Below are 21,792 nucleotides of genomic sequence, written 5' to 3'. Positions count from 1 at the left end.
ACACACACACACACACACACAGGTGCTGTTCTCATCAGCTGGTCACATCTATCCAATAGCACATTGACACACCTGCATTGTCAGCCTGTCATTTTGCTGCCATCTCCTTTTAAAGGAGATTCTCTCTCTGCCCTTAGTACGTGGGAGGATTTATGCTGTCGCTGCTCAGGCCCTCGATCATATGATGCCCCCTAATGCTCGGGATGGGTTAAATGCGGAGGTCAAATTCCACCACGCTGTGCTGTGTGCGGTTGTTTACCTGTTCGCCAGCAGCAGATCAAGATCCCAGTTTGCCCAGTACTTTGGCATATGACCAAATACCTGCAAAACTAATGATATTCAGCTATACCGTGTCTTTAGTGATACTCGCCGCAGCAAACTGAGACGGTAAACCTGCTAAACATCAGCATGTTCATATTGTAACATTAATTATGTTTCTTGTGCTGATGTCAGCATTTAGCTCAATGCACTGCTGTGCCTCAGTACAGCCTCACAAAGCCGCTGGCATGGCTGTAGACTCTTTGTCTTGGTAACGTATTCTTTCTGCCTTTAAGTGCTTGCATTGAGTGTATTTACTCAGCAAATTTAATTTAACACGTTTTGACACTGAACAACTTTGCCTCAGTGCAGTGGGGGGGGAAAGAACACAACTCCTTATGTTGTTTAATTAAGCTTAGTGGGAGTCTTTACGCTCTCATTCATTCACAATCTCTCTCTGTCTCCTGCTTTCCGGCTTCTACTCTATAAGCTGACTAAGAGTGTTCACTAAGTTAAACCAAAATGATGTCGCCACAATCTCCCCCAAGCCAATCATATCACCACCATAGCAAACCTTTTATAATGATAGAAAATTGCTTTTAGCTTAAACCAGAGAAGGCAATGTTTGAAATGTTGCTTTATGAAAAAGAAGAACATTACCTCTGATGATGCCTCCTCTACTCTAGACAAATTGAGGATTGAAGTACTCAAGATATTCACGTTGTTGACCCATGCGTAATTACTCGCAGAACTTTCCTCAAATTACAGACAGCAGATGGGGCGCAGGTGCTGCTAAATGATATAATTGTTTACTCTATAAATTGACAGAAAATAGTGAAAAATCTATACTGGATGAATATCAAAGGGAAAGAAGACATGAAAGGCCTTCAATGTCGATTTGTGTGCCTTTGCTAAAAAATACTAAAACTTTGCAGTTGGTTTTGCAATTTAAGGTTTTTCATAATCTGTTGGAAACAATTTACCGCCACGGTAGGTAAAAAGAACACTGCACTGCATTAGCTGACTTGCATAGACACAACTTTGGCTGTGCCAGTACCACTCTACACACATCGTTGCACCACCAGCAAACACAAGACAACAGAGCTATGAGGTATAATGTCTTTCTTTAAAGTCTGCAACAAACATGGAATATGTGCAGCCAAGCTAAGTACACTCTTCACATTCAGTCAGGCACACATTGCTATTCAATACAGCCGCAGAACAAATGCTTCACCTTGGCTTCGAAGCATCTTGGTAATGTGGCAGCATAGGGACAGTGGTTTATAGCCACTATGTATTTGGTGCCTTTTAAATCATGCCTGCTTTCAGATCTATGGAGCTCGTCATCACCAGAGAATAGTCTGAGACGCCCGGGAGCAGAGGCACAAGGGTGCTGGGGGAAAGTTTTATATGTACGTGTTGTAGCCATACTGGAATTTATAACTTCGATACAATACCTAGAAAAATATCAATATTCGATACCATTTCATTCTTATCATATCAATCAACCATTTCAATCATTGAGTAGGATCTAAAACAAAACAAAATGTGCATATTAGTCCTCAAACAAAGTCAAGTTTCAAACTTTATGAAACTTTAATTATGTGATAATCATGCTTTGACGAGTTCAATAAATCTTGCTGATCAAATTGTGTGCACATGCAGCCTAATGTCCACTTCATGACTAAGCTAGAAATATTTGCATTGTGTAATTATATTTTTCTCCCACTTGAACATGATAAGATATGTTTTGGATCACAACACAAGATATATTCATTCCTGCAACAATACAAAGTAAACTTGTTGGAAAAGGTATTTATCCAAACATTTTATAGTATGATTATCTTCTGGCTCAGTAACTACCAATCCCTGCCTACCATAGCTACTAATTTCAATAAACGTGCAGTATAAAAAGAGCAGATTCCTCCATGATATAAAGGTGTATCACACAGTGTTGTGTCTTGTAATTCAATGCACAGCCTCCACTTCTGACATCTCTACTTTTTATATCGCTGCTGAGTTTTATCTCCCGAGTCAAAGGCAGAAAATAGGAGGTACTCTCTTCATGGTCATAGCTACTCATTGCGATAAAGATGGTGAATTTATTTTCACACTGCAGCATCTCCACTGCTTTCTGTGTCGGGGATGCGCTCCTCCAACTACACAAACGCACACAAACGCACACAAGTCTAGCGCGCTACATGGGATAGTATTGATGACTCATAAAGGTCTGTGCATGCCTGGGTAAATGGCACACACATTCAAAAAGGAAAACTCTGTTTATGGAGCACTTTTTGATGTGTTTACAAATACTTTATAAAAGTACAGACACACAATAATGAATATTTGCCAATATCCAATTTGCTGATATTTTGTCAACTCATTTTGGCAGATTGCCAATGCTGATATATTCATATATCATATAATGCTTCATATATTCACTTCAGCTAACACTGTGGTTGTGATAGGAACACCAACCACAAGGACAACAATTGGCCACACTGAGGATGAGTTTCACACTATGGACTTTTAGCTTAAAGTAAGAAAGTCCTTTGGTCCGGAAGTCTGACCCAGTTTGTAGTGTATATGGCATCAGAGATATGACCAGAAGACAAACAATGATTCAGTATGACGGACAAACCTGCAGGGTCATTAAATACTGACTCTGGGGAAATATGCTGGAGGGAATACCTCAGTCATTTTGGCACGCGCTTCAAGTTTGTGTACTCCCAAGTTTAAAGTGGGCGAGTGCAGAATTGAAGCAGTTGTGGGTAGAACATGCATCATATTAGATATCAAGTCCTCCAATGATTACATACAGTATGTTTGAATGAATTGTATTCTAAATGTAAAAGAGCTGGATCTTTTAACAATGTGACAGGAATCAAACTAATTTCCTCTCTCTCTCTCTCTCGTCACTGCTTCATCTTTAACTTCAAAACTGCACATTCATAGTTAGTGCAAGACTGTCCCGACAGCGGGTGTGTATGATGAATGGGGCAAGACAAGAGAAGACAAATGGGTTAAGATGGCGATGAGAGTTCAGTCCCTTATGGTGCCCCCTCTGGATGGGGATGGCGTGGTTTTAGAGTGTCAGGTGAGGCTGAAACCACAGCTGGCTGTGAAGCTTGCCTGAGAGCAAAGACGGGCGAGGCCATTAAGAATGACAATGCTATAAACCTCTCCTACAACCTCAAGCTAAAGCATGCTGTCGTGTACGAGTGAAGAAAAGTCTCAGGGTAGACTTGTTGCCTTGGCATTTTCAAGTCATAACCCGTTGCATGAAGTGTAGATTTATGTGGCAGCCTTTGCTACTTGATGCCTTCATTGTCAGCATTCATAACCATAGAAACTAGAATTACCGCCACACGGTCATGTTGAAGTTTACATCTATGTCTGTCCGAACTGTCATCGCTTCATCATTTTATCCTATAAAGACATTGTGTGAAATTATCATAATTGGCTTGTGAACAAAATGCGTTTTGTGAGGTCACAGTAACTTTGACCTTTTACCACCAAAGTCTAATCAGTTCATCCAGGAATCCAAGGGGGGTTTGTGCCAAAACTTGACATTGCATTCACAAGCATGGAACGAATGTGAGGACACAGTGACCTTGACTTTTGACCTTTGACTACCACAATTTGGTGCTTTCGTCCGGGTGGACGTGTGTGCCAAATTTGATGAAATTCCCCCCAGGCGCTCCGAGCGATCGCATTTACGAGACTAGTGCCCCCGGCCACCGCTGTGTGCCGGCACAGAGGCATAAAAAAGAGAACTAATGACTTCTGAATAAATACTCTAATAACTTAGCTTCTTTTGTTATATAGCAAAATGGGAAGGCAAACTGCATTTCATTGTGCAACCTTGTTGTACGATGACCCAAAAAAAGTAGCCTTGTAACTTGTATTTCCAGATTGTCTTTTCTTTTTTTACATCCTGCAGCCTTTGAAATATGAATTTCTGTTACAGTTGAGCCTCGAGTCATCTTGCGCTAAATGATGCAGATGCAAACAGGCAGGTGGGGCATACCGGAGGGAAAAGATGGAAGTGGGGCACAGTCAGGCTGCCCTGCAGACACGTTGCAGTTTTTATCACTGCTGCATCTAGAAAAAACAGATCACTTGTGACAGACTGCTAGATTCCCCTTGCCCTGCCCAACTTTGTGCATATTGTCCTGTTGCCTTTAAAGTTAATAGAGATATTAAGTACGGCACAGTTGGAAATGGTTGGACCAAATTTCCCCATTTAAAGATTGGGGGGGGGCGGGGCGATGCAAACCCTGATGAGTTTGCACGCCTGGCGTTGCATGCTCATGTGCAATCATGTGCACCTTCTTGCACATATACAGTACGAACGTGGAAACCCACCGGTAAAAACACTACATTTCACTCTTAGAGCTTAAATCTACCCAGGGTAACTTTATATTTCAAACTGGTGTACGTATTTTCAATAAGTGAGCACCCAGTTAAGAGTTTGATGAAAACTGCTTCAGACAAGAACTTCACCATCTTCTCCTACTCTCCACAAATACTCTCCCTGCCCTCCTCTTCCTCCCCGCACTCTGCTCACTGTCAAAGCGTCCTCATGAGATCTCATCACTAATGAAATCAGTGCACCCCTCCAACTCATGTAGCTATGGCGACTATTTCCCAACTGAGCTAGGTGACCTTCTGTGAAGGGAAAATGCGAGCAGATTACAATTCAACTCAAAAAGGACGAATGTATTTCATGCACATACGTAAATCAGATTCAATGTACAACTGGTCCCCAAAGATGGGTCATGCAAATTAACAGTACAGGTCAAGGCGTGGATGGAATTGTTAAAAGGAAGCCATTGTCAACATTATCTCTACCGACAGGCTGCCCCGTTTCTTTTTCAGATTCACCATTTTTGTTACTTCCATTCTATAAAATGGACAGATAGAGACTTGTCTTCTGCACACGTCTGAAAAGCTGCTGAAGGTGTGCTGTCGACTGTCACAGTCTGTGAAAGGTTGAAAGCTAAAATTCTTACTATGCGTTTGTAAGATGAAACCTTCTGTGGGAGCAACATTGACATTTTGATGATGCTTCATGGCAAAATAGTCATATTCACAAGGCATAGATCACACTGGTCATGGATGTCATAGCCACATTTTAAGTCATAGACAAGAAAGAAGTAAGTATTAATACAAAAGGCAGTTGCAGAAACACAGACATGGTCAGTCAGCTGGGCCAGGAGAGGCACTTTGCTTATGAACCAGTTGCACCACCAGACTTATAGTACAGACAGAGCAACACAACAGCAAACTGGACGGAAGAGAGAATAAAGACTCGGCTATTAAGGGTCAACAGATCACCAACGTAGCTGAACCACTGTGCTGCAGGGGGTGTTTATGTGTGTACTGGTCATTATTGCCCGATTCTGTTGTGGACAGGGGTCCAGAACTTAAGGGCCTGAATCTGTGTGACAAAGGGGGCTTGGAACCGTATACCTGTACACTAAAAACAATGCCAAATGAAATCACTGACAATTTTGCATGCCTTTAACTGTTTAAAGGCTTAAAAGGGAAGAATACTCCATATGAAACAGCAGGCTTAGAAGGTGGAGGGGTTTTAGAAGTTTCTATGAGACGTTTGATACTTTTAAGTCAACAGCAAGAGTTTAATGCTTCTAGCATACCTTACATACCAGTAGCAATTTAGCAGTCCTTGTATTATTGCATGTATGGTTATACATGACAGACTACAAGCACTTGCACAAACATTAGCATGCTAATATATCAGTGGTTGTGAAGGAGCAGTGGCATGGCATTGGGTGGGTTGGATATGGAAATCCTTTGTTTGTAGTGAATGGTGTAAGAACAAAAATATCTTCTCAGCTAATAAAAACTGTATTTAAAAGAATGTTGCCTCTGTGAATACAGTCTGGATTTACAAAACATTTAGAGTAATGATGCGAGAAGACGTTTAAAATTACTGTAAATTAACTTTACCCACAAGAGCTAGTTTTGTAAAAGATAAAAAAAAAAATTTCGGTAGCTCAGTCATTCTAAAGGTGATGAACCAAACCAAGCTGGATAATGTCCAATAGAACAGTCTGATAATGATGCAACAACACAAACTGAAGAGTTCTACTAATGACTCTGTAACAGGAGCCGTCAAGACCAGCCTCTCCATTCTACCCCATGGGTCCGCTACAAAATCCATCTCCTGTTAATAAGCAAATGGGCCTGTGCCGATTTATTGGCCAATCCCCAAATCCCCATAGCGAGATAAAATCAACTCATGAGTCACAGTCTTAAACTGACACTCCAACTAAAAACTTTTCAATTTCAAAGACACCCACCCTGTAGGCTTGTGTGTTGGCAGTACCAGACAGATGCATTCCTCATAGAGAGCTTGCCATGGTCATTCGGAATTCATGTCAGTTCCAGTGGATTACGGCAGAAAAACATCACAATGTCCATAGAAACAATTCCTGCAGCCCAATCCACTGTTCTGCTGTCCATGTCTCTGCTCAGAATAGTCCTAACACTGAGTTTTGACAACATATGCTGCAGGGTATGTTGTTTACAGTCTACATTTGATTGTGTTTGTCATGAACACCAGCAGTTCCCCATGCAAGCTACAAATGGGAGCAGTATATTACAGTATATTATTATATTTGACTAGTGAAAAGTTAGGAGTATGTTCCATTCAACTACACTGGGATATTCCAACAAGTAGAATTCAGATTTTCTGAAAATGTTCTTTTTATTACCGATTTACACAACATAATTGTGTATCATGATATCTCGATAAAGTGTTTCTTCAGCATACGATTCCATTTAAAGACTATAAATTATCATATTGTGTTGTCGCCCAGCCCGAGACATATTTTTGCAAAACAATGATTGTAGAAATAAACAGACTTCTGTCAAGCTGTCAAGCCTATATAGGACATCTAAAAATTAAATCATTGACTTTGGGAGAAGATTTTGAAGACTAATTTAAATTGATATCTAGATCAAAGGGAGCATTATTAAATATCTGTCCCAGTACAGTAAATCTATAACAACACTGATGAACCATGAATTAAAGCTTTTTTTAATTATTTTAAAACACAAATGAAACACATGATGCCGATTACAGATGACCTTCCTTAATTACAAATTAAATTTACCTTTATAATTATCATAAGACTAAAGCTGTTTTCTACTACAATTTATTATCTGGTAGTGATTCAAACATACGTGCCAACAAACACATGTAAAACATGTATGCAGACATCTAATGCATGTAAAAACAGAACCACATGCACAACCACTATCCGTGTCTGTGACCGTGGTCACACTTAGCTTTTCAATGTGACTTTTGTCATCCACTCGTGCCAGGACGCATTAACCGTCAAGTGTGTACGCTCCGAGATCTTGTTCACATTGGGATCCGTTCAGCATCCCTTTGGGGGCCGAGGGGATAAAGCACGGACTGAACTGCAACGTCCACAGTTCAAGTCTGCCAGGGAACCGTTGTCGTCATTCCCCTTTTCTTTCCCCTCAATTCCTGCCATCGCTCTACTGTCAGAGTCCCAAATAAGAGCCACACAAACATCCCAGAAATACTTAAGGTCCAATACTAACGGTCACTGTAATTATGGCTTGGCCCTCTTTACCATGCCAAACGTTTGATGGTCTCCTTCATTTCATGCAACGCAATGCTGCAAATATCCTACCGGCAAATCATTCAGGACCAAGATGCCGAGAAAGAAGAGCGCAAGAAGAAGAGAGCGAGAGGAAAAGACAATAAGGGAGGATGGAAGGAAAAGAGGAAAACTGAGGAGTAAGTGTGTCAGTATGCGCACAAAGCAATGCTGTTATTTCTGTGCCCCTGTTTGCATCAGTGAATGTACGTCTCAAGAGGACACACTGAGAGAGAAAGAAAATAGGTGAATATAAAAAAAGCGGAGGGGAATAATCTGAGAAACTAAGCACCACACGTGAGGTGTTGAGGCCTAGTATGACTGACGGTTACCAATGACTACAGCGCAGTGCGAAACCCTGATCATGTTCAGGAAGCCTTGTATCTTGGCGTTTATTGTTCGCCCATTCCCTCCAGCAGGTGATACCTAAATAGCTGCCGCCCTACTATATGATGGAAATGATATAAACTGTTTCATTAAAGCCATTGGGTGAGATCATATGTTTTCATTGTGGCATCACTGGATGCGAGGGAATCAATTGCTTTCCAATGTTGCCTGCTTGATCAGATTCCACTACCACCCGCTTCTACAGAGTCGGATCATCACCAGTTGAAATACGATGTATTGCTGTCTGTCCAGTCTTACAGGACAATTGAGACCAAAGCAATTTTATTCATTTAAAATAACTAATACAATTTACAATTTACTAAAAATGTTATAGGGGGCATTCTGGTGGCCTCGGGTTTATCAAATAAAAACTGATTTATGTATTCAAGAGCATATGGCTCACTAGAAGGCAATGCATTTACAGTGTATGCATGGTTAAGACCAATAACAGCCTCTCATAGTGATGTTGAAATTGAGTGGGTCCCAAATAAAATGTGTGTTCTGTGAAAAGTTCTTATTTGAGGTTACACTATATGGTTATAATGAGCAGAAACACACACACACACACACACACACTGAGTGCTGACATTTAGCAGAAAGTCACTGACCTATAGACAGCTTAAAATCTCTGTTGAGAAAAGTCAAGAGGCATCCACTTAATAGTTCAACGTTTTCGGAAATATGTTTCTTCTCTTTCTGTCTGGGAAGAGTTTTGACATTTTCCCTACATTCTTTGAGACTTTGAAAAAAAAAAAACTGGATCTCGTCCTGTGTGAGACAAATGAACCGGTAGGAAAATAGTGCCCGGTGTCGGTTTTCAGAAATAGATGCTGACTAGTAATCCCTGTTTTCATAGTAATCTCCACAGCTTTGATACAGAGATCCTGACAGAACGCATAAATAATTCATGTCTGTATCAAAGCTATCAGCAGTCCCTAGACCAGACCAGTGGCTAGCCCAGCTAGAGTCTGCATCACCCTGTTGAGTGTAATGTGATCGGTACAGCACAGCCAGCCAAGAGCTCGGGGAATCACCCGGCAGCAAGCAGTCGGCCTGGAGAGGCTCTGGCTTGTAGCTCTTTATGAGGCTTCCTTTAGAAGGTGTTTTCATGCATTTTATTAGCTCAGTAGGTGACCAGCGACGAAAGGGAAGCCAGGGGAGAGCAACTAAAAACAAATGCATGTTCCTGCTGGTTGAAATTAGTTGAGCACATCTCCTCTCTTTTATGAAGCAATAATGTTTTCCTAGAGCCAGTCACACTCGCCAGCCTGTGGTTCCTGCTGGACAATGTGCAGCTTTCACATTGGACCAATATGTTCCCTAAGCAGGATCCCACTCTACAACAACAGTGTTCATACAACATCCAGTTGTGAACTTCAATTGCAATCAGTATTTGCTTTGTTTGGACATAACTTCTACGAGATTGTATTTTCTTTCCGTCTCTGCAGGTTTGATTGAAAGCGGCTGGATTGTGTAACGACCACAGAGAATTGTCGGGCCTTTCCGAACAAAGAAAGCAATTCATGCCACCACTTTCTCTGATGTGACTTTAAAAAGTGACGACTATCAATAAAACTGATTTGCGTTACAAAAAAGCAGCAGAGCTTTTGTATGTTTAAGTGTGCCAGCTGAAGAGCTTTTTGGGGCAAATTCAACTCAATGAATATTTAACCTGTAAACTACAATTCACAGCGTGCACTAATAGGCGCTGGCAAAAAGTTCAGAGATTTTAAACTAGAAGACTTCTTTGTGGCCTAAGCCATCTGTATTGAGACGTGAATCAATGTTAAAAAAAGGTGGAGGAAAGTAGGAAAAGTGAACACTTATCAAGTCCTCCCTTTTTTTATATTTTATCAAAAAAATCTAATATCAAACATAAATATTTTAACTTTCCACCTCAGTGTTCAACACACGCACCCTGATCACATCGATCAAACAAACAATAGGTATTCTAAACAAAAACAATTCATCAGAAAGAAACAGAACAGACTGCATAACCGTTTCCCTCTCTCATCATCCGCTCATATCCATTCAGTGTTATTTTTAAAAATATGTATAAACTTCTTCTTGTTTTCATTTCCTCCTTACAGTTGTATCATAAATTAACTGTTTTGACTGGAATAAAATGATAATTTGCATTAGTCCTCACCAACTGTTTAGTGACTAATTGTTCAGATTCCTCTCAGATCATGCTGAGTCTCTCTAGTTTGAAAGAACCTTTGTATACTGTTAGGTTAGCATATATATTTAGCTTGGTGCATGACCAAACCTTCATATTCCAGTGCTTTTAATTTGATAAAGAGTGTGTTTGTGTTTGATTTAAATGCATTTGTTATCAGTTATATGGGACTATAAAGGAACAGTATTCGGTCTATAATGAAGTTTGATTTGAAACTTTTTTTTTTTACTTTACATTATATTGCAATTGACTTTGATCTGGTAAAAGTTAAAGAATGTCACTTCATGATTGTATTACAGACAAGGCTGACAGAAAGACTGACTGAAACAGTGACTGTAAATGCCATACAGTAGATTTGCTAATGGGTTCTGAGTAGCTGTGAAGTGGCATGGATTTTCATGAGTGTTTTTGGTTGTATTCCATCCACTTGATGAAGGGAACATAAGCATATTTCATCCACTCGTATGACCAGTGTCCCACTGATTGTATGTTGGGAAACGTATTCTATAAAAGCGTAAAGTCCTTTTTCGATGAGATTGTTTTCTGTGCATATAGCTGAGGTAGGGGAAAATGTGATCCCTTCTTTACATAGACACACAGTATCCATATCTTATATTGTAAAAAAATAAAATGAATTAAATAGTAGAAAAGTCTTTATCTCCTCAGTATTGATATTTACTGTACATCTATTACGGTGATCATTTTAAAACATACCAGCGTCTGATCAGGATGAGGCCTGTAGCACTACCAGTTTGATTAAAATTGACTTCCCACGTCAATGTCCGCATAACTGACTTCCTAATGCACAGGCTCATCTTTCACCGCCGGGTAACTCGCACAACTCGTCTGAAGAACAAACTCAATACACGTTCCACTTCTGCCTGAATGAAACAGGTCAATGAGACCCAGACGAGGGGCTAGCATTCACATGTATTAATCAGCTCTGCCTGCCTTTGATGCTGTGACACAAAACACAGAAGAGTCCACAAATGATCCCTCATGACCCATTTCATTAGCCAAGCTAATGTTTGATGCTGATCTCTGCTAATGGAAAGTTCGGTACCTTGTCCGCAGTGTGTTTATTAGCATGTTTCTGGACATCTTTCACATGCCTGGGAGCCTAGCCACGCAGTACAATAGATGTGCATTGTGGCAGCCTGTGCAGTATGACTGGGGTTATATATAGCCATGTACCAAAAAGCAGCTCCTGGCTCGCTCACTAACACCCTTGGGATGTAATGACATAGCCAGGGGTTATGCTTTGTACGGGCTAAAAAACTCACTCTGGCAACTCTCAGTCGTCAGTCACAGTAGGAGGACTGGCTGAAGAAAAATCAACGACTGTTAAATGCGACAGACTAGAGTGAGAGGCCAGAGGTACGTTTTTCCAATCTGCTGCAGCTGAGGAGGACAAACTCTCCAGATGGTCCACCTTCCATTCCTCCTCCCTTCCCTCATTACATGTTTCATCCCTTTTTCTTTGTTTTGACATTTCCTTTTCCGCCCACTGAATTGCCAATTATCGATTGTTAATTGACAGAGAGAAGAGAAATCCTGATGCCCCTCTTCAATGACATCTCCACAGATAAAGACACCCTCCCCCCCCCACAGCATCCTCATGCAGGGACAGGCGAGCAGGGAGAAATACCATCTCCTCATCAAAGGATGCTCCAGATTCTTCAAGGCCCCGGCCTCCATTGTGACACATTTAGTTGATGCGTTGTACCATGGGGACCTTGTGCAAACCATCCACAGTCCTCTGAGGTGACAGATCTGCTGTCTTCCTCTATCCGCAAGACTGAAATCAACTGTGTGTGTTGAGCAAGTAGCTGGCACTTCTTATTAGCTTTCTACAGGGGCACTGCCTCCGAAGTTGTTTCTATCTTTCCTCTACAATCAGGAAATATGTCTTCTTTATCTAGCTTGCAGTAACAGCTTGATTGCTGAGGGGTTTTTTTCCCCATGTCAAGATAGGCAACCTGCCGCTGCCTTGATAATTGGAAAAGTCCATCAAATGCATGGCTTGTATGTAAACACGCTTGCGTCACGCACCGCATTTGCACAGACTGAGGAGTATCTGAACAGCCAACTATATGTGCTAGAAAGCTTTGAAGCCCGGAGGAGAAGTGGGCTGTGACAAGCAGCCGTAGCTCATCTGTGAGTTTGCAATGGCCGTCGAATCGGCTTTTAAATCAATGCGAGCAACGCCGGGAGGCGGAGCCACTGGTGTTTGGGTGATACAATCAATAAGGCAATATACCAAGCAACGTTGTTTTCATGAAACAATCAATGAGGAATTTTACACTAACCAATGTGCTATTTTTAGGTTAGTTAATTGTAATTTACACAGAATAAAAAGACTTGAGTCACTTTGAGAGAAATGGGTGCAACCCTTTACCTCCCACACTTTAACTGCAGCTGTTCTGCTTTTTACACAACAGCTGCTGCAGCTGCAGCTGATTGCCTGCAGCTGATTGCCTTGCTATATGCTGCGCATCGTATAAACACCTGCATTGGTATTGTGGTCAATGTGTCATGATAGGATTGTCTGCTGTTATCCTACACCTAAGGTGTGTTCATTTAATGAAATCCACACCAGATGGAGGCCCTTGCGAGTCCAACTGGCAGCAGACGTTGAAATAAGAAGTAGAAAAACGCGTAGACCCAATGGATGCACATTAAAACCACGACCAATCAAATTACCCTGTTGGCCAACTGAAAATACTGGCGTGCTGGGCTGCTGTGTACAAGGGGCCAGATTTGATTTGGCTGGCTGTTAGTGTTCCTGAATATGTGCTGGAGTACAATGCGCCTCTTAGGTAATTAGCCTCCTGTGCAAAATTTGATTTGTTTGGGTTAATCTACGTGTAATTACCCTCCTGGAGCAAATCTGAAAAGTGCTTGAATGATCTTCAATGTAGTTGAATTACATGAATGTCCTGTTAAATTGCCCTTTGTTGGGACGTACAAGTTCAATGGAACATTTTCACATCACACGGGTGCTTTAGGCCAGCACATCACTTTGCAATGTCGCTTCCATCTGTGCTCTCATCACTCCCTCCCTCCCTCCTCCTCCTCCTCCTCCTCCTCCGTGTGACTGCTCTGCCACTGTGACATGGACCATTCTGTCCGTCGGCCAGACAAGCCAGTGTGCTTTCTATAGTTGACTGGACCTGAAGGCAAGTATCACTCATAACTACACAATTACTATCCATTTGTTCTATAAGAGGAAGAAAGAAAGAAAAAGGCGAGCTACTTGACAGAAACTTACATCCGCAACACTCACTTCAGTCACACAGCTGACGTGACCTTCTCAGATTTCATTTCAGTTGATCTTTTTTTTTTTCTTCCCCATCCTTCCTTCCCGGAACAAGTGAGTAATTAGAGCAGAAACATTTCCCCACACACCCAGGCTGTCAGAGTGCAGAGCTGTCTGTCTGTCTGTCTGTCTGTCTGCAGACAGGCTTCACCCAAACTGCTGTCATTTTACAGCATCTGCTCTGGTTAAATACTTCTGTGCAAGCTGTGTCTGGAGACCCTGCACTTGCCATGTGCATGCACCAAGATTATCCACACTGTTGTGTGTAGCGAGTCAGATTGTTGTGAGTGTTATTTTATATTGGTGGTGATGTAGCCTAAAGCTTTCCTACTGCATCTCTTTCCCTCATAGAGACCAGAGGGTATTTTCAAACATGGAAAGTAGACTACCCGGTCATTCTGAAGCTAAACAGTATTAATCCCTGAAGATCACAAAACACTACTTTTAAAGGGGGGGGGGGCATGTGTTGTGCTCGGGGTTACTCTTATGTGCATATCCTCTGTGACCTGCTGTTGGTCAACGCCTACCTTTTCTTTCCAGTCTCTGTTGTCACTCTTCACGAAGTAACCTCACATCTCTGCCTGCCTAGTGTGCCACATTTAGTCTATTCAATAGCACAATAAGCCTGTGATAACTGTGCTTACACATTCCTTAACTTTTCCTATTTATTTTCTAGAAATTAGGAATCATTTGCAGGCTGACGCATCTTTCTGACCTACATTTAACAGTCAACTGTACGCGCGTGTAAGCTCCGTTATTATAAAAAAAATTATATATATAAACACACGTTATGCCATAACTCAAATGTAAAAAAAAGGTATAAACTGCAATAATCTTATGATGATAATATTGCGACTATTTCATTATTTTCGCTATCGGCCGACCTATCTACTTTACCCATCGTGTCGTTACCGTTACAGTAGTGTACATAGTAAATGCTTTCGACGGTGCGACGCTAAAAGTGATGATGAACAGAGGTCAAGCCCAGGATAAGTCCAGAATCGTATAACCTCCTCAAAGTTAGGACTAAAACCGAGCCGAAAGACTTCTCCGCTCTCGCGCGTCGGTCATGCACACAACGCCCATGTTCACCGAGGAAATTAGAAAGCGACACAAGATGAAGAAAAGCAGTTTCTCCCCCTTTTCTTGCCCTTACCGTCGAAGACCTTGAAACGACGACGGCCACGACATCCTGGATTTCTTCAGCCCGGGTCGGTGCCCCGTGTCCACAGCGTACGTCCGATCCATGTTCCTAGGTTTGAGGTATCTCTCGGTGTCCGAAAAGCCTCTTTGTCTCACGCGGTCGTTCTTGCTCACTACCAGCGCGTGGTGGAGCGGAGAGAGCGCCGGCTGGTTCTGCCTCCACAGATGTTTGGGCGCCTTCGCACTCACGCCGGTTCCGCCGGCGGCAGCCAGAGACGCCGTGCCCACTGTCCCGGGGGCAGGGTCCATCCTCCTCGCCACGTTGGTTTCAAAATAGTTTGCACAAGAAATAAGCACTTTAGAAGCATTCAAATGGAATGAGGGGGGGTTAAGTGATGAGAGGGAACCTCACAGCCCTGCGAGTTTTTAGAAATTGAAAAAAAAAAAAATAATAAAATAGCTCCAAATGCTAAATTATAGGCCTTACCCTGGAAGTAATCGAGACAACTTTAAAGCCACTCTGGGTGCGTCACGTCCAGTTTGTTTTTTGAAGCTCACGTAATGAGTTCAACTCCATCAACTTCATCCTCACTGCCCCGCAGATACACTGTGGACAGAGCCAAACATGAACCCAGTGACGCATCACGAGGTGGACCTACAACTGCGGTTTGGAACGGCCAAGTGTCCCACAATGAAGCTCCGAGGAGGGACTCGACTCAATTAAATCTGGTTTCCAAGTGCTCCCCGCTCTCTCCGTACACGCCCATTTCAGCAAGGTGCTCGTGCTGCTGCGGCGGCGGAGCGAGGACAGTCCTCGCGTGCGGATGGTCATTCCACGTTACCACTCAAACTTCTGAGAACCCCCCTTTCCCCCACCATATCACCACCTCGGCTGCAGTTAACTTAACGCACGGTGTGCGTAAAACCAACTCGACATAGTCCTGTTCTTCCCTTCTCAAGTCCCCTGCAAAGAAGAAGCGGCGATAGGATATAGGGAGCAGGGTGATCCATAAAACATCAGCGACCCACCCGGAGCACCTCCCCTTTAATCCTCCACGAGTGAGGAGCAGGGAGTGGACAGAGAGCCAGGTGGTCAACATCATATAACGCTGAACCAGTTTCATTATCCAACAGTCCAAATAGGTTTATCTCAAAAAAATATTGGTTTGTGTAGAGTTGAAGAAGAGGACATGCACTCAATAGAAGTGACCAAATAAGGAGCATATTCGTAACAGCAGGCGTTTAACACTGCAGGTAAAATAAGCTCACCTTGACAGTAATTAAACCCAGGGCCTTTACAGGATGTCGGTGTGCGTCTGTGATATCTACGGGGCGCAGAGGAGCGCAAGCATCCAGCCGCCCTGTTAAAAGCTCTCCTCCGTTTGTCATCATTTCCACCAAAAGGGGACTTTCAGGGAAGACTGTTTTCTCTCCCTACACTTCCGTTGCAGCTCAAAGCCCATTACCCTGGCAGCTCGGAGTGTGCGTGGGGATTGCAGTCTCTCCAGCTTTAGCAGCAGAAATGCAATCCCCCTCAGACATGGGGTGACTTACAACAGAAGTGTCCGGTTAAATGAAACGCAGAGCAAAGCCTTACGTGCCCACATCAGCAGCTCATGTGAGGACTTTGTGCTGGCCCACCTTTACCTAATACTGTGAAGTGAACCATACTCCCTGTGCTGATAGAGCAGCACGACTGAATAGTACTGCACACACTGAGGACTGACCTCAAACCTAATTTGTATATTCATTTAATCTATTTTCCATTCCTCTGACCCCAAACAAGGTCTCGGGGGAGATCGTATCCCGTCGTGCAGTAGGAGTCACCTTCACCAAACAATGTACCAGATGGGCAGCTTTTAATGTCTGCACACCTTGCATAAGCATATACTGTATGTGTGTGCCACTGGATTTAATGACTCTGTAAACATCAAACACAGTAATATTTAGATCTGTAGATCTGTCAGCACTCAACATGAGTGCTTCAAGTCATAAGGTGCTTTCAGTCAGCGTGATGAATGTACTCTATCATTAATATGTTTTGATATACAGTATGTTATATTCAATTTATTTTACTTTATTGTAAGGCAGTACACAATAGATAAAAGTTTCCCCCCTTCCTGGCAAAATGTGTTGCTACATGGAGCATGTCGATAGGTCAGTGAACGTCATATGATCACACATAAAAAATAGCTGTATTCCAGAAGAAGAGTCAGATCAGGTTTAACGATGCTCGCGGCTAATCGCATGGATAGTACCAGCTCGCGGTTCTGTGCATTATTGCCGTCATTGGTGCAAACAGACGCGTTTTCTGTCCTCACCTGCAGACTTCAATTGTAACATCCAGGTGAAGTGGCTTCGCTTTCTACCGAGGACCATGCATGACAATTTGCTTATTTCATTTTCATGTTTGTTTTCTTTAATACTTGTTGAATTAGAATGTTACTTCGGGATAATGGGATAATGACTGAGATAACTGTTAGTGCGGTCGAAAAATAAGTGACACCACCTGATTGGTACTTATTTAACGGAGCAGCCAAACCTGACCAATTCACCTCACAGTAAGTAGTTTCCTATTCACAATCTTTATAAGCCTTCCAGAATATAATTAAAATTTGAACAAACCTAAAGAAGATGTTGGTGTATAAATGCCTCTTCTTAGTTGAGATGTAAAAGGTCTAGTTGCCGCCTCGTGTTCCCTTACACATAGAAGAATGACCCAATCAGCTCCACACAATCAGCTGTACAGGTTTTTAATTAAAAAAGAAGCACTTGTACCGGTATCTGCATTTATGTGTCTGAATTACTCTCAGAAGATTAAAAGTAGGATCTGTGCATCTGTATCTGTAACCTGCATGTATGCGAGTTTCTAAAATCAAAAGAAAGAAGACAGAAAAATAAACGATCTCTGACTTAAAGCGTATGACTCTTGGGATCACATTTAAGTGTTTGGGAATTCACTGATAGCTTGTTTTGATCCGGTATTAAGCCAACACCCAATACTATTATTCATGCTGGTACAGCCTTTGTCAGCATATTTATATCTTTTTCACATATTACTGATATAATGGACACCTGTTGGTAGTGATTCAATCTGTTAATTTGTCGATGTATTGGTAATGAGTTGTGCCCATCTGTAAATCTTGTCTGCCGTGCAATTATAAAGTTGCACTCTTTGATTGTAATTAAAACAACATCGATGTGCATGTAAACAGAACAAACTTAATGTGGTTTAATGTTCAGTTTGTAGTCTTGGGACTTGCATCTTACAGCACAATCAATACAAGGTGATGTACGTTGAGGCACTGAGGGCTATAGATTATGTCAAAGCTCTACCCTTCCTATAAATTAAACAGAAGCCGTCATACTAAATGTTGAGGAGTGGCAAATACAATAGCATTGGAACCGTTTAATGGACAGACACTGTTTTATATTCCCATCATGAGAGCGTATAATGGAAACGCATTCTTGGTCCGTGCATTAATACTGCAGACGGTCTCATTAGGCCACATACAACTGTATATTTCCTCTTCACCGCTGTGCTGAATTATAGATGAATCAGGCTTGAAGCAAAGTCAAGATGTATGGCCTTTGTTAAAATTCTCCCCATCGCCCATTTTTCTCCCTACAGTCCATTGTTTCCTTAAACTGCTCATACTTAGTCTGTTGTGTTATCAAAGCAGTCCATTTTGCTTGATATGGTGGTAACATGATGGGACATGACTGATGGTTTAATAGGTAGGCTTTAAAGGGCGGGATGACAAAAACGTTGAAGTTCTACGAGATAAAACAAGAAAAGGCATTGACATGATTGAAAACAGTCGATACGACCCTCTGAATTGGAGGAGAAAGAGTCAGGCCTGTCCTGCCTTTGTCTTCCTTCAAATCATTACACAGTCCACTTTCAAATTGCCCAATCCCTATCCAGGCGATGTAACCCGATTGTTAAAGAGTGGTCAGCTGTACACACTTGGGAATAGTTTGCTCTTTTCTGAAGGTCACATAAAAGGTTTGCTGACACTTATTCAGAGAGGATGAGCTGCCTCTGCTCTACACCTAATGCCTGACACTTTTCCGGCATTATCACAATGACTTGTCTTCACTACGTGTCTTTTACTATGGGTTGCAGTTTCTGTCAGCAATGTGTGATACACCCAACTACAGACAGAAATGTTCAATTAAAGACAAAAACATACCGTATTTCTTGGAATCGACATGTTTTTTTGATATTATTGCACTCATTTTGAAGAGAGGACTGGAAACTCTTTCAGCACTGTTGTGCAACAGGGTCGCAATGAAAATCTCTCCGCCTGGCTGAAAATGTAATTTAGAGCTAAGTGACATCAGCTTCTCTTTTTTCCCTCTGAAAGAAGTCCACAAGTCAATAACACTTTCTTCTTGTTTAAAGTCTCATCCACAACAGCATATTGTCTAATTAAAGCTCTTTTAACAAGCTACGGCCTTATTACTAAGCTGTACCTCACTGCTCGTTTTTTTCTATTGCTTTTCCCTCTGTGAAACTCTGCAGGACCCATCATTCTTGGCACACAGAGAGAGAGAAAGAGAGAGAGAGAGAGAGAGAGAAGGTCAAGACAGAAACATGTAGGGGAAAGCGGATGCATTTTCTTTCTCTTCTGGCACATGACGCGCCACTGAACTGCGTTATGGAGATAGCATGATGCTGATGAGGGAGAAACAGAGTCTATCGAAGCATGTCATCGCAATCAAAGACGAGTCAGAGGAGCATCACTTTCCCTTTGATTGACAAGAGAACTGCCATCTGTTTCCATGTACAATACTAACTCAGGACAATGGGGATTGATCCCTGATTGTATTTCCACCTGTCAGGGTACATTTCTGGACCGATCGCTACGTTAAATTACGAATTCCCCATTGGGCCTCTGTCTTTGATACAGAATGCTGTTTGCTCTATTGGTTTCCGTCTCCCCTTAGAGAATCGAGCTGGTCGGAGCCTCGGTGTCCGTCTCTGCCAAACCTCATGTCATTCTCGGGATGGGGTGTGATTCTTTTCTCACTTGTTGAACGGTCACATTTTCCAAGCATGACAGAGAGAGTGCACACTCAAAGTGATGCTGGGCATTTCTCACACATTCGTTTGTTTCCTCTTTGTCGTAAAACTAAGTAGTCGCCATAACCTCTAAAACGGAGACTTCTAAGGTCTACAGCCTGTACGATATGCATCACAAAATGTCAGACAAAAGCTTGGATAATTAGTTTGAAATATATAAATACATGAGATGTATAAGGATATTGTGTTGCTGTATAACACAGTAGATTAATCAAATTCACTGTGCTTAATCAGAAAATATGTTGAATTCTTTTTTTTTTTTTTAAACGAAAATCGTCTGAGTTGCTTTCATCGTGTTCGTCATGTTCAAATAGTGAAATAACATTCCCTGTTTTGAAATCAGTAAGTGCCAGTGGTGACGAACATAAACCTATTTGGCCTAGTTATTTGATGAGTCACACTTGTAGCCAGTCAGGCATTATTTAAGTGGTTTGCATGTTATTAGTCCCCTACACGTCAAGCATACTTTGCATTACTGCCAACCATTTTTCAAATCATACCGTAATTGATGTCCTACCTTTCAGGCAGCCATTTGTTTCTGGTAATTTCAATACGGTATGACACTCAATTAGCAGAGGCTTTTTTTTTTTCAACAAAAAAATGAGAATGAGGATGTGGATGAGTGAGAAACTGAAAAGAGTGTAATACAAAAAGATGTCCAGTTGCATAACATCTCAGTACAGTGCAGACTTGTAGCAGAGCGGAGTTGCTGTGGCTTTTTCATTTCGCAGGGCAGAGAAACTCTGCTAACTCGTCAGTCAGGCTCACGATAGTGTCTTTGGGCAAAATAAACTGTTACTAATCTCCGCCACTACTTCTAACGGCTTCGGTCTCTAAAACAGTTTTCCCTTCTCACTGCTCATTTCACAACATTGCTAGAAAACCAGGTGTCACCGATTGTTACAAGGGCAACATGGCTCTTCATTTAGAGTTAGCCTGAGGGTTGGGAGGTTAACTAATCTAAGAGCAAAATTAAGACTGGCTTAATGCTACAGACCAGTCTAAAGTGGTTGTCACAGTGCAGCTGACGATCCAATCTTGGATACATACCCAATAGTCTATTACTATACAGTCATAACATAACGTTGACAAAGAATGGCAGTGATGAAATGTGTACTGTGATGGATTGAAAGAAGTCTCTTTGAATAGATTTTTATACCGTTCTGAGAGAAAAAGCCCCAAATCTCAACATGTGTAGGATGCTTTGGATTGCAAGCATGCAAGCTACACAGTTTGTAGCTGATGAGAAAAGATTACACAGCCACCAGTAAACGTGTAATTGCATTTCAACCTGTAAGCACAGAGTCAGGCACTTAGAGAGAGAGACAGCTGTGTCTTCACTCACTTCAGACAGCTGCTGTATTGATTAAGCCACTCCACTCTAACAACCCCCTACTCTAATTACCCATTCCACAGAAAGATATTCTGTACTTGTCCTACCTGGTGGTGTCAGCGGAGGTGATGGCGATGAGTGGCGGGGTGCGTAGTGGCAGTGTTGTGGGCCGTGGTGGAACTGTGACTGTGTCCGGTTCTGGCTTGCGGTCAAGGTAGTACTGCTCTGCTTGTCTAAAGGCCAAAGGGGGCAACTGGATTGTCCGCCAAGACAGCCTCCGCACCATGAAGGGCTCCATGCAGTTGACTGGCCCTGGCTCTGGGGAGTCGGATGAATCATCGGACACCTGGATGAGGAGAAAAGAAGCTTAGGTGAATTCTAAATTCGAGGAAAAGATCGACCAAATCAGAATCACAATGCAGA

General features: G+C 42.1%; 1 protein-coding gene across 3 annotated transcripts in view; it reads right to left on the bottom strand.

Moving 5' to 3' along the window:
* Positions 1 to 21,792, bottom strand: part of pde4d (phosphodiesterase 4D, cAMP-specific) — a 161,899-nt gene that overhangs the window by 105,057 nt on the left and 35,050 nt on the right. For 2 of the 3 annotated variants that reach the window (XM_031856231.1, XM_031856233.1), the window contains exon 2: positions 21,477 to 21,715. In XM_031856231.1, coding sequence (XP_031712091.1) covers positions 21,477 to 21,715 — 239 coding nt within the window. The other variant, XM_031856229.1, reaches the window with a different exon arrangement.

The sequence above is a fragment of the Anarrhichthys ocellatus genome, unplaced genomic scaffold (genome assembly GCF_004355925.1).
Source record: "Anarrhichthys ocellatus isolate YVR2014 unplaced genomic scaffold, GSC_Weel_1.0 scaffold17, whole genome shotgun sequence".
NCBI classification, from domain to species: Eukaryota; Metazoa; Chordata; class Actinopteri; order Perciformes; family Anarhichadidae; genus Anarrhichthys; species Anarrhichthys ocellatus.
The sequence above is the reverse complement of the archived record's forward strand: the minus strand, read 5'-3'. Positions and strand labels throughout refer to the sequence as shown.